Source organism: Anser cygnoides, chromosome 3 (genome assembly GCF_040182565.1).
Source record: "Anser cygnoides isolate HZ-2024a breed goose chromosome 3, Taihu_goose_T2T_genome, whole genome shotgun sequence".
In the NCBI taxonomy this organism is placed as follows: Eukaryota; Metazoa; Chordata; class Aves; order Anseriformes; family Anatidae; genus Anser; species Anser cygnoides.
The window spans coordinates 98901564-98921090 of record NC_089875.1 but is presented as its reverse complement, the minus strand read 5'-3'; the positions used below and the strand labels follow the sequence as shown (position 1 = coordinate 98921090).

Sequence of the window (19527 nt, the reverse complement as noted above, 5' to 3'; positions counted from 1 at the left end):
TGGTTGTCTTGGAAATCCACACCTCATTACTTCATCACCACAGAGGAAGCAAGAATCTGTTCTCACTTTCCTTTCTGAGAAATGTTCTGAGGGGAGCTCTCAAAGTTAAAACACCAAACTGTTACATTTTTTATTTAAGTATAGTAAAGAATAGTACAGATCTTAAATGCTATTTCCCTCACACTTTGCTCCTTAACAATGTGCGTGCTAATAAATCATCAAATGCAAAACTTAACAATCTATTAAGAAATTTCTTTTCTCATACAGAAAGCCACCATATATAATCATCCGTTTCTTCTTCATCTGTTTCTTCTTCATTAAAAACATTATGCCATATTGGGGGTGAACGTGACATGTCAGAAGATGAGATTCTTGCCCTGACAAGTACATCTCATTTTGTCAATGCCCGTGGATCTGTTATGACAGGAGGAGCAGACTCTCCTGGAAATAGCCTAACTGATTTTTTACACAGATTTCTAATAAAAGGAAATAAAAAGTGATGGAAATTAGGAGTAATAATTAACGTACTGTACCAAGAGTGAGTTGGAGAAGAAGAAAACAGATGCCTAGGTTATGGTGCCACCTGCTTTCTGATTCCATAAGAGATTTTCTTTAAAAAATAAATGTATTAAAAATGAAAAGCAAGTGGTAATGAATCCACTTCTTTAAGTAAAATACGTATAAATACCTATAGTCTGCAGATTGCATTTGCTCTGATCTCTTTTGGTAAAGCTCGAAAATGAAATTTCAGGAACTGAAATGGAGAATGAGAACTAACCTACACAGCTTTGCATTTGACTATTGACTGCAGAATTCATTTTCTTTGATTGGCCCAGATGGTAACATCTTCTTGGAAACCTGTAATAAATACAATATATGCCATGCCAATCAACTTCTCTTTTACTTCTATACAAATGTCTTGTTAGACTTTTTTGTGGAGGTCCCATCTGAAGTGCCTCAGAGGGCCTACAGCACATAGGGTTGTACCTCCTTCCAATATGTTACATCTGCCTATTCTGTTTAGGTGCTATGACCTACTAAGAAAAGCTAATTCCTGCACTGTAAATAAGATATTTATAACTATGTATTTTATAGCATGAAGAGAAATACATGGTTTGGAAAATATTATGAATGTTTGAAGGAGTTAGATAAACCGGACATAGAAACATGTTAGAGAATATGTGTAAAAGCTCCTTCTCCCCCCTTCCTATGTACTAACCAAGATAACGGCCAAGAACAGTCCTTTGTGACGACTAAGGAGAATTGAGTGTGAGGAGCAAGAAGTAAAAAACAGCTTATAGTATGCTTCTAAATGTTTACCAGATTTCCTTGGTACATATATATTGTTTAGAATAGCAATACAATGGTGTTCCTTAGATTAAAGACAGACAGGAAGAAAATCTAAGTTCTTCAAGGTGTGTTTTATATACTGCCATTGCTCTTTAAAATGAGGAAAGCATGGGATATGCTCCATGCTGACAGAAAGAAAATTTTCTAGAATTTACACAGAATCAAATCTTTATGGCCTACAAAGAGAATATGTATTTCTGTGATATAATTCATGTCAAGCTAAAATTGATGTATAACATAAATTAGATGAATCACTCTCTAAAATTGCCTGTTTCTCTGTATTGACTGTAAGGGAATCTCTGAATGATGATGTAAGATGCTCACTAAGAGTAGGATAAATTAATTCTGCTGTTTCTGTGGGAAAAGCAGATCGATGTGCAGAACTGGAAAGTAAAGTCACGAAGGATCTATTATTCCAAATGTTTGTGGAGATCCTTTGGATAAGTTTCCTCATTTGGCAACCAGTAATGAGATGCATACATGGTACCTTCAGCAGCACTAGCCTTGTCCCTTCAGCAAGCAACAGGAAAGTTGTGACTCAGAGATCATTTGCACTCATTCATTTAGAATAATGCAATACTCTTTGGGCATAAAGGAGTTTTGAGATTATGAGTTTTTACAGGTAATTACAAGATGGAGTTTCTCCACCTCACAAAAAAAAAAAAAAAAAAAAAAAGTGGTACTTAAATCCATTTTCCCATTACACATTAGGTCTTCCACAGACTTTTTTAAAAACAAAGACAAACCCGACCATAGTCTATAGCTTGGTGGCCAGGGTACTTGTTCTGGTTCATGTTTTCACTTTATCTGAAAAAGCCATAGAGGGCAATCAGTCTTACTCACATTCCCAGAGAATCCTCACTTAGTGGACCACAGCACCAAATCGCTGCTTCTTTCTGATAACATAAATAATTATTTACTCAGGGCAGAACAGCTTCAAAGGGAGACACTGAGACTCAGACATTACAATCATGCCCTTCATATGAACTGGGCTACTCAGTGGATTAAACCTGGATTTCTGTAGCTCTCCTAATTCTCTAACCTACCTGTTGCTGGCCACTTCTGTTGGAAGGTGCATCAAAGTTAAATGCGTTGGTATGAACAATTTTACATAAAAAAAATAGTGCCTGTCTTTGATTGTAAGACTGTTCTGCTACACAGCCTATGGGGACTTCTTAACCTACTTTTCCACCTTCAGACAGTTTCTAAAGAAATTAACAGCTCAGCTTTGTATTCTGCAATGGCACACGACAAAAATAGTCCTAAACTAACTGATGGCGGAGAAACAATTTCTATACTAAATTACAGTCTTTCAGCACACAGATTATGTATACCTGCCTAAAATCAGGATTTAGCATACCTATAATCTTGTGAACACATTGTTTCTGGTATCCCAAACTTTTCAAACCCACTCCCCTCCTCTTCCTCACGTAAACCCCACAACGTTCTTACAGTCCTGTGTATGAGACATATGAAGAGTAAAGGCTAATTTGCCCAAACAGTAAATAACTTAGATCAGTTCTGGGAGCAAAGAAAGGGTGACTGAGAAACTACTAATACTAATGTCATTCTGTCATTGTGAAAAGTGAGAGATAAAATTCACTTTCAACAAAACAACACAATGGAAGCCACAGAAAGTGCTGAAAGTTGCTTTAAACATTCACTGGAGGAAAAAAAATCATCTCTTACTGTACTATTTTGAGAGATATTTGATCAGCTGTCAATTGTGTTCAAAGGTAAACATGGATATGCATACATACTTTAAGGACATTTCTTTGGGCAATCTTTAGTAGCCTATGTTTTGAGTAATCAAAACTTTAATATCTATAAATGTATTTCAAAGAACCTTTATCAATAAGAATTGTTTGGGATCAATGGGATTATTGCTCCCCATTTGCCATTATTATCAAATTAAATTGTGCTTTGCTGTTCTATAATCCAATATTCTAAACAAAATCTGCTATTAAGTGTTTTTTTTTAAATTAATTTTAATTTTTTATTAATTAAGTTTGTTTCTTTCTTTAAGAAGACTGATACAGGACTTTTACCTTCAGCATTGAAATGTAACTGTTAAAAATTAAAAGTTTTAAGAATATATTTTTATGTGTTTCTATTTAGACTTACCTTGAATGTCATACAGTGGACTGTTTTCTTTCAGTAATTCATGAACTGAAGAATTATCTCAAAATAATAAAAAAATTTTAAATGGATTTTTAAATAGCATTTATTCATTTGTTCACATTCAGAACAATTTTGTTATTTACGGCCTTATTGTGCTTATTTAAGTTCCGAAGGCTACTGAACAAGACTGTCTTACCAACTAAGACAAACAGCAATCTAATATTGCCATCTTTCTCTTCCTTGTCATTTTTCTTTTCTTTCAGAATGGTGTTCACACTAAATTCTTCAAAGAGAACCAGAGTGCATACGTCTGTGTTGTGGGGGTAGAAGATGAGAAAAGGATTTATTTTTTTTTAAAATCATCTTTTTGTTGAAAGACAGCAACATAGAAATGAGGTCTGCAGGTGGAAGAGAACCACTCAATAAAAAGAGTAGACAGTCATTGGTAAGAAGTCTTCTAAGGGTGCTTTTTCTTGACAAATAGCCTATTACCAAAATTTGTGTTCATTTTCGTTATGATCATTATCACTCTCATTATGTGTTCCTTATCAACTAGCCATGTTTTCTTTATAAATTCATTGAGTTGAATGTAGATAAGCATACATAATTTTCACTCACATGAAGTATGAGGGCAGAAATAAGGCAGGACTACAGCACATTTTTTTTCTCACATAAGTGTGAAGAACATGACTGTCAAAACTCAGGGTCCTTGATAATGTCAGTAGCTGCTCTTTTGAATATAAACAGGATGAAAACTGAGGAAAATTAGGTAATACTGAGAGCTGTATACTTCTGACAAAGTTTGTTTACAAATTTTATTTTACAAACTGAACTGATTGTGTGTGACTGGCTAGGAGAGGAGATGATGCTCAATTTCCACTGCATAAGTTCGGATCAGACTGCAGAATTCATCTGAAATGCCTGAACATTTATGATACTGTAACTAAGCCCATCATCACTACATCCTGGTCCAGCATAGGGTGGATCTCTTACCCAAAAACAGACTATAATCATACAAACAATAATCACAAGACTCAGTTAAGACAGGCAGGTAATTACCAGATGACAGCTGAGAACATGATTCACAGTTTAACTACATTCATCAAAAATATGACAAATAAGTTACTCCATTTCGTAAAGCATTTTTTTTTTTTTTCTCGCTTTAATTTGCCATCAGCTTAAAGGATGTTTTTCCTCTCTAAAACAGGCAGTCAAAATTTCTTCATACAGTATAGGTTATATATGAATCAAAATGTTACCTATCACAGTTAGTTAAAAACTCTGAAAAATCCTGTGATACAGATGAACCGTAACAATTCTCAAAAGGGACCAGATTTTGACAAGTGGACTTTTTTCTCAATGAGGAGGCCAGCTGCAAAAACTCTAAAGACTGTAATTTAATTATTAGCTTGCATTCAGAATAAGAACAGACAGATCTCTGACCAAGAACTGTTGTAACAGTCACTGGATATTTAGGATCAGCAGAATTTAGGGGTGCTGATCAACAAGGCTTCTGTACGTAATTCTGTCAATTCAACTGGTGTCATCTAAAATAAAAAGGAGTCTTTGAACATGGTGGAAAATGCAGAAAGGCTGTTAAAGAACTGCATCATGTATACTGCATGTGTAATATATAATTATGTGAGAAGAATAAAGGTAAGCAATTGCCTCCACTCTCAAAAATAATGTATTTTAAAGTAAAAATTCTTTACACAAACAACAATCAAGTTAATGTTACGTACCATTTAGTCAGAAAATTGATTGAAATTTCTGGTGTCACTTGTATCACCAAGCTACACTGAAGAGACTTTTAAAGGTGCATCTAAGTTTTAAGATCTGTAATTCCCCAAACTGTATTCATCTGTCTTAATAGATTTTAGTATCCTGTTTCTAAGTAGTTTTGAGAACACAATTAATGCTACATCTTACAGATATTTATTCTGTAAGTATGTCTAAGTGCCTAAATGTGTGTTGTTGTTACTACGTATGTTGTTACTATGACAAATTGTGTTTTTTAGGAGCTTCAGAAATAAAAAAGAAACACCACATTGTGTACTGAGCAGTGTTCACAAAATGCTGAAACTATTTGTACTTCTGCAGATTCTAAATTGATCTCTCTGAGAGAACCAAAGCAACTTTCCATAAAATTTTCTCCAATATGTATGTTCCCTGTGCACATCAGTAAGACATCATACCAGTGAAGACAGATTTCTTATAGTTGACCGGTACTGAAGTAATACTTCAACCTTATTCTGAGATTCACGTAAAATGAAGATGCAAACTGAGCTCTTCAAGAGAGAAATATACATCCATATGCACAGTGGCAGCTCGAAATTTTTTGTGATTTTGTAGCTTAAACACTGGATAATGGATACCCAAGGTGTTCTGTTCCATAAAACAACTTTAAATAATATATAATCAGGGAATTTATAGTTCTTTGGCCTAGAATGATCATAAATATGATTATTTCAAGATGAATAACTAATTATTTGTAATATATCCATATGCAATGACAAATAACAAGGGAGGCAAATTTGTCCCTCTTATCTGAAATCAAAGATTTACTTAAAAATGCTGTCATGTGAAACACCTAAAAACTATTCATAAAGAATAACCTATTTTTCTCAGTAGGCTATGAGGTGTCTTTAAACATGCTGAGTAACATTTCTTTATGTTATTAGAAAGGTGTTTATATACCAAATTTTTATTATCCCTTTAAATCAAGTTTGAATATTGCCACAAAACAATAAGATTATCTGCATGCTAAAGTATCTAAACCTACAGAAATTATTATTTGACAAAGTTACATCCCAGCTCTTCCCCTCCAATTAATATTGTGGTGAAACTTTATAAATAAATGCACAAAATCACTGCTGTCACTTACACAGCTCCAGTTTTAGAAATATGGAAGAGGCAAGGAACACCTCTAAATTCTCTGAATATGTACTATGACCAGTTTCGAATTAAAAAATAAATAAATAAATAAATAAAAGATGTCAAAGATATCTGCCTCTAAAGAGGACAAGGAAATTGAGCATAACTACATCTTCATTATGGTGAGCATCCCATTCATTTTTTAAAGAAAAAAATACTGACTTAAACATTACACATTATTACACGTGATTAAACATCACATTGCAATGCATGATGAAGAATTTTCTGCATCTGATGTAGAATTTTGCAGTATAAATTCATGAATTGCTCTGACTTGTTAAATGAACTGAATACTTTTTCTTCCTCAATAAACAGTAATTTGTTAAATGTGAAATGGATTTTCTTATGTGAAAGAAAACAATACTCCATGGTTTGGGGAAAAAAAAAGTATCATATTGTTTTATAGTTGACCATCCTTTAGTATCAGCCACATGTAATTAATGTGGTCTATAATTCTTGGTAGCTCGTTAGTGAACAAATTGCTTATTTGACTTTGTATTTAATATTTTTTCATTAAATCTGTAAACTATGTAGGCTTGCCAACAAAATTAATAGGCTTAACATTTTGAATTGGGAAGATAAAAATTTGTGGAATGGGATTTTTGCCTTTTATCCATCTCTGAAAAAAATTGCCATATATGAGATTGAACCTGTCAGCACTGCCCGTATAAATTATCTTTCCTTCCACTTCATGATGTTGGGGGAAAGTATCTGTTGTCATTTAAATGATTAGACATATGGTTTAATTTTTATGTTGTCCTGCATGGAGCCAGGAGCTGGACTTGATGATCCTTGTGGGTACCTTCCAATTCAGGATATTCTATGATTCTATGACAGAAAAAACAAATCACATTTTAGTTTTCTACTATATCTGATTCCTTCTTCCTAATACTATAAACCTGAAAAAAAAAAATCAAGCAAAATCTGATGAAACAAAAAATGGAAGGACGGTCATTGACAGTCACCTTTACTGGCAGGAACTTAGTAAGAAATTTCCGTAACCATAAAATAATAGTTTTCCTACAGATTTACAAAATACTATACTATCCTGCTGAAATTATTCCATAATCTTGTTTTTTTCTTGTTTTACCAAAGTGAATGCTAACTCAGTTGCTGTTACTTTGTGCTGTGTTCTTGGACATATCCACTCTATACTGTGGATAGATGGATACCATGCTCTTTCCTATACTGTTTTCTTCAGAAAATCACAGAATCACAGAATCGTCTAGATTGGAAGAGACCTCTAAGATCATCTAGTCCAACCCCTGTCCTAACACTAACAAGTCCTACACTAAACCATATCACCAAGGGCTACATCTAAACGTCTTTTAAAGACCTCCAGGGATGGTGACTCAACCACCTCCCTGGGCAGTCCATTCCAATGCCTAACAACCCTTTCGGTAAAGAAGTTCTTCCTAATGTCCAACTTAAACCTCCCCTGGTGCAACTTTAGCCCATTCCCCCTCGTCCTGTCACCAGGCACGTAGGAGAACAGACCAACCCCCACCTCTCTACAGCCTCCTTTAAGGTACCTATAGAGAGCGATGAGGTCTCCCCTGAGCCTCCTCTTCTCCAGGCTAAACGACCCCAGCTCCCTCAGCCGCTCCTCGTAAGACTTGTTCTCCAGACCCCTCACCAGCTTCGTTGCCCTTCTCTGGACTCTCTCGAGCACCTCCATGTCCTTCTTGTAGCGAGGGGCCCAAAACTGAACACAGTACTCGAGGTGCGGCCTCACCAGAGCCGAGTACAGGGGCACAATCACTTCCCTAGACCTGCTGGCCACACTGCTTCTTGTGCAAGCCAGGATGCTGTTGGCCTTCTTGGCCACCTGAGCACACTGCTGGCTCATATTCAGCTGCCTATCAACCTGTACTCCCAGGTCCTTCTCGGCCAGGCAGCTTTCCAACCACTCATCACCCAGCCTGTAGCGCTGCTTGGGGTTGTTGCGCCCCAGGTGCAGGACCCGGCACTTGGCCTTGTTGAACTTCATGCAGTTAATCACCATCTCTCTCTCTCTCTCACACACACATAAACAGTGAAGAAATCAACTTGAAGGAAATAGAAATATAGAGGGAATATAGAGAAAAAAAAAACAACATGAAATTTGAAGGAGAAAAAAAAAAGAAACGAAGAATAGTAAACTGTACAAAGCTCTAGCTGCTGCAGTGTCAGCAGTTCTGTAGAAAAGTCAGTCAGTAAACCCTTCATTGTTTACTGTTCTCTTGATCCTGGAGAGAAGGAAGATGGAAGCCCTTTAACAAATAAATAAATAAATAAAGCACCTTGATTTATTAAATGTGTTGGATACATGATAAATCTTGGTTTATTAAGATAAATTAAAAAAAAAAAAAGTTAATAATAAACGGGAGCCCAAACTTTGACCCCCGTGATTTTTTTTTATCTCCAGGCTTGAATTATGAAACCCAGAATTTACTTATGGTTTACTGCTTGCAGGAGACAGGAAAAAGTGAATAATGTTCAGAATTCATATTCAATTCCTATTATTTCTAAATGACTCAAGAAAGCAGGAAGAACATATTGCTATTTAGCATACATTGTATATATGCCTGTCAGATCTTTTTTGTAAGCTTTTATTACATGCTCCCTTAGCAATTTCCATCTTTTACAGTACTGCTTCATTAAAACAAAAGTGTTTATTTCAACTAATGTGAGCAAAACCAAGCAGCATCTAATATATCATTACCCAGAAAAAAATAAATAATGCTTAGAAGGCCCCAAAAATCATGAAGGCAAACAAACATTTTAAAATCCTATTCCAAAGAATATATATCATGTATGTCTAAAATTACTAACAGCTGTGAATATACAGAAACAAAATATTCATGTCTGTACATTTGTGTTTTCCTATCAGTGTATATAATTTGATTAGCAGCTTTTCTGAGTAAGAAAAAAAAAATCATTGGAATTCATTTTTAAGAGTTTTTCTGGACTACCTGAAAGATTGAATTGATCAATTGGAAAGGATGATTCCAGAGAATATTCCACAGATTTCCTGTAACTAATAGGGTGAGTGATTCACAAATCACAAAGCAAATTGGGTGTGTGATTCTAAAAGAATTAACTTTTACTGACAGAGTGATTACATTATTAACCTGTATTTTAAATAGAAGAAAAAAAAAAAAAGTGGTCTCAGGCCATAATCTGAGATGAGGTAACTGCACATGTGACATCACTGTTCACCATGTTTGCAGCATTTGCCATTCAGGGCTACAGTCCCCTCACACCCCATGTCATCCCTTCAGCAGCAGAGGTTCTGATATAGGCACTTCTCTTTGTCCAGTCCTGTACTGCTTCACTGTATCTATGAAATCTCTACTCAGGAATTTTGCATGTAGGAAAAGCATAGGAAAAGCAAGACTTAGATTAATGAGCATTCATCTCCTAGCTGTAGAAGATCAATATGTAGTACAAATAGCCCTAAAATGACTTTTGAAATCTAAAAAAAACTGTTGAAACGTCTGTTTTGAATTCACTTGCTTGTGGAAGAGAATGTATCTACCAACAGTACAGAAGTAAATAGGTCAATATTGTCTGTTTACTTCCACATGTAGGTGGAGCCTCTTCAGAGCTGCACTGTGTCCCTATTCCCCATGCCCCATTGATACGTCTCATTTCTATCTAAAAATACTACTTTTTACTATCGTACCTGGCAGGTACAAGAAGGAAAACACTTGATAGTATTTGAGCTAAAATGAATCGCTGAATGCAATTCTTAGCGAAACAAGTCAAAAGGACTACAAATGTGCAGTATCTTACTATGCCACAAGAGTTTCATCCACACAAATTCTGCCTGTTCCTGGTTAACTGCATATAACAAATGGCAACTCCTTTGCAATTTAAAATGCAAACAAAGAACACGTTTTCCATCTTTCTCCAGCTTAATTAGAATTTGGTTGTATTTTGAAGTCTTCCTTCATCAACTTAAATATTACTATATGTTGTTTGTTTGTTTGTTTGTTTTCCAATAATGTAAGATTGAGACATCTGTTTCAGTAATAACATATGGTGAAATTAATTACCTAACTTCATATTTGTTTATACAATTGATTACAGTACCCTACAAAGCATTATCATAACCATGCTAGTTGGGTTTTATCTAGAACATAGGAAGATGCAAAATAACATTTTTAGTGCCTTATGTGTTGTTTAAATCATTCTACCTACTACTATCTTATTTCTCTATTTCCTCGTAACATATCTTATATAACCTATGATCACTACTATGTATAATCTCCTCAAATCAGTATATACTTTAATAATGCAATAACACATGAAGTTCATACACATCTTACAACTACTTCTCTTTTCTTCCTCCACACAAATAGCTTAAAACAATTTATTCCTCCACCTTATCATTTCAACATATTTTAAATGTGGTTCTATTTTCTTGGTTTAAACAATCAATATTTAGTGAAAATATCCTGGTGCATGCAAAAAGGTCCTTCAGGCAGTACAGTAACCTAGATGAATTTACTATTTTGTTTTATCCAATTTTGCTTTAGCAGCTAAAATAGGCAATAAAAAATCTGTGATGATTTTAAGCAATGATTATAATTTGTGAAAGCGATATAACTACACAGCTATTTTTAAGGGAAACCTCCACTTTTTGTATGATGGCTAAAGAAATATAATTATCCAAAATCTAGCAGAGCATTTTCATCTGTACAAAACCATAATAATAATATGCATACCCTGAAGCAAAAGTTCCAAGGTGCTCTCTTGCACTTGAATGTTGTCAGCTAAAAAAACAAGACTATAATTTTCCAATATCTGTTCAGTGAATTGTCTTGAAATGTGCAATTGTGGAGGGGTACACCTGTGAATGTGCTTTGTGCAACAAAGCTGAGGGAAATTTAAGTCACAGAGTATGTGACTTAAGTATGTAATGTCAGTAGAAACCTGTCAGTCAAATTCTGCTTTTTTAACCCGTGTTCTATGAAGCCAACAGATGCTTTTTTTTTTTTTTTTCCTTCCTTTTAACACCACTTATAAAGCAAAGTAACTGGCAAATACAGGCAAGGGTAAATCAAATATCAGCTTCACTGTTGGAAGCTGGAAATGAAATCCTTGTTTTACTGAAATCCGTGGCAAATACAATTACGGTGGGATCAAGATCATACTTAAGAATTTCTGTCTTCTATTTTCATATCCACAGATCATCTGGTGGTCTTCCTTTAAACAATTTTCTACTAACAGATTAGTGCAAAACAAGTAGGTGTGTTAGCTATTGATAATAAAAGCATTCGACCAAAAAAAAAAAAGAAATATTCATTGTATGAAGGTGATACAAGTTCTAATCAAATAAATAAACAGTAAATAAAGAACACATACTGTACAACTAAAGAATTGGTAGCTGAATACTATCTTCCACAATTTTCAAAACTTTTTGAATTAAGTCAACAATCAATCAATCAGAACATTGTTTTTGTCAGAAATACATGATAATACTCACTAAAATGCAGAACACATTGGTGATGTTCCCACATTTGTTTTAGCAGTATAATATAAATCAGCAGCATGTAAAAGAGCAATCAGACAACAGAACTGACAGCAATGTTTTACAGTACTTCATAAATCTCATGCCTGAACAGAAAAATACAGAGCGGCACAGTCAGCAATGCTGGTTTTTCAGCACTGCTGTCTAGATCCAGCAGTTTTGGGTTGAAGAACCCAAAATAATACTCCAATGAAATTAATGCAACAAAATTTGAAGTTGTGTTCTTTAAAAGCTTCAAGATCAAAAGCATCAGTAAAGCATCTTTCTAATCTCAGTGGTACTAGGACACATAAGACACCACCACTTCTGACCTTTAAAGGTGCCTAATTGTTTAAAAAATGTATAAACAATTGTATCATAGAATCAGGTTGGAAAAGCCCTCTAAGATCATCTAGTCCAACCTTTAACATAGCACTGCCAAGTCCATCATTAAACCATGTGACTAAGCTCTATATCTACAGAAAGACCTCCAGGTGACTCACCTACTTCTCTGGGCAGCCTGTTCCAATCCTTCACAACCTTTAAAGTAAAGAAATTTTTCCTAGTATCCAACCTAACCTCCCCTGGCACAACTTAAGGCTGTTTCCTCTTGTCTTATCACTTGGTTCTTGACAGAAGAGACGGATCCCTACCTCGCTGCATGTAGACACAAAGGAATTTAGTTTTGGCAAAATCAAAAATTTACAGCTCAACTCCTCAATATCTGCAAGGCAGGCAATAGTCACCTTAAGGATTTAATCTGGCAATTATTTCCTGAGGTTGCCTAACTTTCACTAATGAGACTGCTTATCAGAGATTTCTGTACTGCCTCCCACTTTGTCTACGCCGCATTCAATGAGACATCCTGGGACACTTCTAGCATCAGCAGCAGAACCTTCTGATTCAAGAAGCATAGGCACAGTATTAAAGAAAACTGTGATCTCAATAGGACCTCTTTCAAAGAATGAGTGCATTCAGGAGAAGGTCCCTAGCCCAAATCTGGATTCCATCATGGGACAGAAAAATAAAAATGTGATGCTGCAATGTAGAATTTTCCTGTGTTCAGTGCCTTTAATAAAACCAATCTTGAACTGTGCACTAAGCCTGATGATAATGATAAAAAAGCTAGGGCCATAAAGATGTGAAACTGGTATTTGCTTATTTGCTTTGAGATTCTGGGGAATTGTTCTTTCTTTGGCTGTGGAAGAACTATGGAAACACAACATAGTTGTATCATCAGAACATACATTCATGAGAGAGAGAGAAAAAAAAGAGACAGAAACAAATGCAGAAAGAAAAAAAGTACTTTACCTCACTTTTAAATTGCCTTGCTGTGGTTGTCCATCATAAATTGACAGTATATCAAAATCTTCTTCGAGGGCAAAAGTATGAAATGACAATTGTATCCTATTACGCTCTCCTGTGATAATGATCCATGTGCAGTTGGCGTAATTTGGATAACCATGAGGAAATCCAGGGCTTTCTATAGTACCATTCGGTCCCTGTACTAAACCTCCACAGTTCTGACCTGAAAAAGAAGAAAGCAAAATATTTATTTTAGTGTTTTTCCCTCCCCCAGTACATATTCTTACATGAGCAACTATATGGAAGCTTAATGTTATAATATTTTTTACAAACACAGTGTAAAATTGCAATTATAGCATTCTTCTCTCTGGATTCAAAACCCCTTTGTGGGATTTTCTGAGGTATTTACCATCTTTTCATGCAATGAATCATTATTAGAGGTTATGTAGTATTAGCAAGGTATGACTTATTCATCCAAATTGGAAATTTAAGTATTAATCTTGATGCCATAAATTCAACAGTTTGACAGTTTTAATGCTAGAGAGTGTTCAAAGTTTTTTTGCTGAATGCCATTTACAAAGTTTTTATACAAATACTAAAGTATAAGAGTTTCTTCTGTTCTGAAACATGCTTTCAACACTGAGAGCAAAACGTAGACACATTTATTACGCATGCTGTAGCAAACAACAGTAATATTGTACTTAGAAAACAGCCAAATTTCTGTGGTGTAACATCTTTAGTGCTGTGTGTATTGTGATCAGGAAAGTGTTAATTTTTGTAAAGATTCTAAAATAATAACACTACGGATTTACTCAGCAGGTATTTCCGTCTGGTTTGTACATCCTACAAACCTTGTGAGGGTACGGTAGCTCATTAACAAGAAGTCCTCAGCAAGAAACCTTGACTTACAGTGCACACTCTTGCTAATTTCCTACTTGATTTTGTTAATCCCACAAACAGTAGTTGTACTGGCTCTGAGCTGGAGAGAAGCATTAATGAAATATTTGAAGAGAGAAAAGTTTAAGGACATTCTGTGCACTGTAATGCTTGGATTATTACATGCATTTTAAGCACTTCAGAACAAGTATAATCCAAGCATTTATTGTTATACCTAAACCAGAAAAGTATTTCAGGCTGCAATTTTATTTTTAACTTCACAGTAGTAGGTCTCTGAGACTGAATCTTTCAGAGCAGTGCTTTCAAATGCTTGTGGGAGGTTTCCAAATCTTAATAAAATAGATTTAATAAAAGGGTTTTGCTGTTAAAACTAAAGAACTAATAGGTAATCATTTTCTACTAAATTCAAACCTAACAAAACTCTAATGAATAGACAAAAAGGCTGTAGGGATTTGGCAGATCTTAAAGTAAAAATCTTCTCTATTGTATCTACTGATCAATTCACATTGCTTTAATAATAATAAAAAAAAAGATATTACTAAAGATTCCTGAAGAACAAATGTATTACAACAATATTGCATGAAACTTTCAGTTATGTTTGGTTCACTGTGATTTGTCAGCATCCTTGTAGATTCTTGGCATTGTATTCCTCTTCCTACAACCACAATAGAAATGTCATACAAATGTCAGGGAGCAATTTTAAATAACTTAATTACTACAGAAATAATTTTCTGAAAATAAAAAAGGAATATTATAGTGACAGCCCACCACTCTACTGCACTAATGAGCTACTTCATGTCACCAACATCCACAAATTCATTTGTGTAAATCAAGTATCTATACGCCATGCTTCTTTCCTACCACCCTGGTGTGAAAGGGTTGATTTGAAAGAGGAGAGCTATCAACTGCAAGTTAGCAATTTGCCTAAAATTTATCAAAGACAGAACCACTTTTAGGAGTGGAAATCTCTAATGCTTGTGTAAGAATAATGTAAGACGATGTTAACTACATTTCGGCCTTCTGGCCAGACTAACAAATTCCCCTCCCCAGCCTCTAAGGAAACACTACAGTTGGCTTAAGGTAAAACAGAAAAATTGCTGAGGTTAGCAAATGAGTCTTTCCACCCCCAAAATGGCCTGAGTTCTGCCGCCTCCTTACAGAAGTGCCTACTCGCAGAATTTTTTCAACCATCAGTGATTGTTCCTCTCCATCGCACGCTCCACACACACTGCTCCTCAGAAGCCCCACTCATCTGTCCAGGTTCTATTCCTCAACATACTTTAACAACTCTAATAAGCCCACATTTTGCCACCACCATGGTTATTTTGGTCCTGTTTAGGATGAAAAAACAAACAAACAAAAAAAAACAATCAAACCAAAAAAAACACTTTTGCCTACATTACTGAAAAGGAACTAGAGAAGGAAGAGTGGATGGAGAAAGAGCAGTGTACTCTCTGGATATATTAATTTGAATTCTGAATCAGTGGAGTTTGAATTCTATAGTTATACTGAAATCCTTCCACATTTTAGTTTTATTCCAAAAGCTGTTTGTTTTTTTTACCACTTACTACAGATTCAAGTTACTGTGCATTATGCTCTAGAAAATAAACAAACTAATGATAAATGAGGAAGCCAACATTTCACCTGTGTTTAACTTAATCATTTCTTAGCACCCAGAGCCCTTTCTTCCTCCGATTTGCTTTTGTTCTCCTCTCTCTATATCCCTCTAGCTTTGAAACTATTCATAAACGTACTGCCTATTCACTTTGGAATCAAGAAGCACAAGGCAAAAGAGAACCATAAAAGAAAATGATTCTTGTGAAGTGTTATTTAGGTTTGCTCTTAATTTACATGTTCATATGTAAATAAATATACATATATTACATATATACATATTTATTTTTCATTAAAAACAAAACAGAAGTGAACAACAGTCAAAGAGACTGTAAGAGATGTGCAGTTCCAGAAAACTGGCATCCTTTTAGGTCCCTGCCTGGTTTAAACATGAAGCATTTTAACAGAGTGGTACTGGGGAAAAAAGGATCTGCTATCTGTATAATACCTATTTTGTCAATAAATGTAAGTCTATAGCCTTTAGAACTGTCAAATGTTACACCTCTGCTGAGGAGTAAATGCAACATCAAATCACTTAGAATCCAAAAGAGAGATTCAGTAGGAGGATATACTTGGAGAACAGGAATGAAGAGACTTACGAGTGACAGGTGGCAGCAAATTAGATGTGAGTTGGCAATGAAATACCACACAAAAATGCAGTTTCTGACTGCAGAGACACCACAGACCAGTAATAGGACACTGATGAGACTAATTACAAACACTTTGTTTCTTATGGGTGCCTTAATAGCAGAAAGTGTCAACAAATTCCAGGGAATTCAGAAAAAACGAAAAAGAGCAATTAAAGAAATTGAGCATACTGACAAGAAAATCTTAAAAGAATATTAGTATTAGCAGAGTTCAAACAGTTCTGCTGGGCTGAGCATAAGCGCAAAAAAAAATGTAGGCTGAATATTCCTGAATACACCCTAAAAAGAATCTACCCATGCAACTCACTTTAGTTCTGGCCCCTGTGTCAAAAACACAGCTTAAAAAAATATATGTTGCCATTTTTCACAAGATGTGCAGTCATTGATTGAGAAGATTATCAGTACACTGAATTACTTTAATATTAAGGGTGTATTAGGCTGCCAAGATTTTATTAGTATGACACCAAATTGTTGTGTATATGAATGCAAACTATGCTATTAGCATTAATTTTCTGTCATATGTTGTCTGTAAGAAGATATTTCAGGACAGCTATTTTAACTTTATGATATGAAAAGGGTAATATAAGAAAACTAAAGCTCTCAGCTTGTAGTTGAAATTTATTAACATTGATTTCAACCTAAATGTTACCTTACAAAGATTCTTAGCAGGACTGTTTGCACCTGTTCAGGCACACCTTTCTCAGTTGTTACCCGTAAGTTAAAGTACATGAGGAAAACTTAAAATATTGCAATTTTGCCTTAAGTGCTGAAGGTAAATAGTGGTAGAATCACTAGTAGAATTTAATACTGCTTTGCCATAAGACTTAGAACAAATCTCACAAAATGCAAACATTCTAAATATCTTCTAAAAATTGGTCTTTTATTTTCATGGACCTTTACATTTATCATAATTATATTTATCACATCTCCTTTTACTAGTATCTAATAATTAGATCTACAGAAGTACAGATTCATTTTTCAAGTGGTGAGGCCTATTGCAAAATATTTCTACAATGAATAAACAAAAAGAAAGCCACTTCTTTTCTTAAAGTACATCATGTATTCTGTGGAAGACTGACACACTTATTACAGGTGTATATTTATATGCATACATATACATATCTACACACATTTGTAGAGAAAGCAATTTTTCAAGATACACCTATTTTGAACAAACAAAATATAAAACACACCATAACTAGTTATAATAAAGTCATAAATAAGACTCTAAGATATTTTGAACAGTCACAGTAATGAAAATGAAGTCACATTTATTCTTGTGACTGTTATGAGTAGGGTTCTCATTCCGCAGGTACAGAAGAATGCAGTGACCATTACTGAGGCCAAGAGAAGATTTTGATATCTGAAATTCTTAAAAAAACTTTCTCACAAATTCTAAGAACGTTTCAAAAAGAGCCTTTCTTCCCCACTGATTAAAGCTAGATCCTAATATGATTAACAGTATTATAAACAAGTGTAAAAAGAAAACAAAAACAGCCGTGCTAGACCAGATCAAAGGCTTATTTAGCTCAGTAGTTTTTTTCCAATAGCAAACCAAAGGAAGTTCCTAGGAAGAACTCTCCTCACCTTCAAGATCTGCATTTCAGGGATGAACACATCCCAGAAGAGGAACACATTCCAGTAGCCTCGCCTTTGTGTTTAACAGTCCTTGGTAGATTTCTTTTACACAATCTTGTCCAGTAATCCTCCACATTAACTTCTAGGACCTTTAATGTATTGTACGAGGAATTCTAAAACATGAAAAACCCTTCTTTATGCTTGTTCAGTAGCTACTGTGTTAGATTCGTTTGATGCGCCACTAGAACTTGTATGAAAAGAGAGTATATGGTTGACTCTTATTGATGCTTTCTATGCCACTTACCATCTTATTGACCTTTGACAGATCCTTTTTTTTTTTTCTTTTTCCACATTAAAAAGTTCTACTTTATTTAGCTGTGCTTTGTACTACAGCCATTTTATCACCTTTCCCTGAACCTTTTCCATCTTTATTACACCCTTCATGAGACAGGGAGACCAGAAATTCTCATAGTATTGAAATCACAGACAAACCATTTCCATAATGATATTTTTATTCCATTTTCTATTTTCCTACTAATCTGATATGTTCTTTTTCTAAGGTAAGCATTTTTATATGACTGTATATTACACACAAGATTCCTTTCCTCAAGAATTACAGGGAGGCTAGAGCCTAACATTTTACATGGAAAATTAGGATTTTTTCTCCTCTATATTTTCTACTCTTTATGACTATATGCATCACATGACATTCATCTACTCTGAATTTCATCAATTGCTTCAACACCTCTTTACTTGGTGACATAAGGCCCTTTTTGTAATTCTTCACAATTGATCCTCATCTTCATTAACTCATAATTTTGTATCACCATGGTCACTTCATTACTTACTCCCTTTTACAAATCATTTATGAGTCTGCTGAACACAAATGCCAGCACATGTCTCTTTGATGTCCCTCTCTTGTAAAAACTGGCTATTTTCTCCTACCCCTAAGGCACAACATTTAGCCAATCTTTTAGCAATGTAACAGCTTTCTTGTGCACTACCTCATTTGTTTCGTTTACGGTCTTTACTAGGGGTCTTATCTTGATGTCTTTTGGTAATACTGATTAGGTTTATCTGCATTCAAGCTGACATGACCTGATACATCCAATATGCTTGAAAAGCATATATTTTTAGAAATAAAGTCTTGATTCTTCTTCAATATATCATATTTAACCATGTGTGAATTGATTTTCTTCTTCAATACAGTCTACCAACACAAGTTTCATGTTTTTCAGTTTGCTATTCCTTAACTCCATAGGACTCTGTTTAAATAGGGGAATCTCAGGTAAATTGAAGCTGAAGATTACATTATCAGTACAGCAATTCTATCCCATGATTGTCTTTTGAACTCTGGATAACACATGGTTCTAGTGACTTATTATTATTTATTTTGTCTGATCCATAACCTATTCTACCAATTTCAACTTTAAACAGATGCATTGAAGAATTTTCCACAAAGAACAGTTCAGGCATGGAAACTAAAAAACAAGTATTTATTGCTATATCAAAATATTCCTTAAGTCCTTTTATGTTCTGAATTCTGCTGGCCTAGCAGTGCTCTCTTGCAGGTACTCGTTCCAG

At 34.8% G+C, this 19527-nt stretch overlaps 1 protein-coding gene across 3 annotated transcripts in view; it reads right to left on the bottom strand.

Annotated features, from left to right (window-relative positions):
• CSMD1 (CUB and Sushi multiple domains 1) overlaps nt 1-19527 on the bottom strand; it is a 1150295-nt gene that overhangs the window by 920322 nt on the left and 210446 nt on the right. For all 3 annotated transcript variants that reach the window (XM_048078081.2, XM_048078083.2, XM_048078082.2), the window contains exon 2: nt 13214-13430. In XM_048078081.2, the coding sequence (XP_047934038.1) occupies nt 13214-13430 (217 nt within the window). The remainder of the gene's footprint in view (nt 1-13213; nt 13431-19527) is intronic.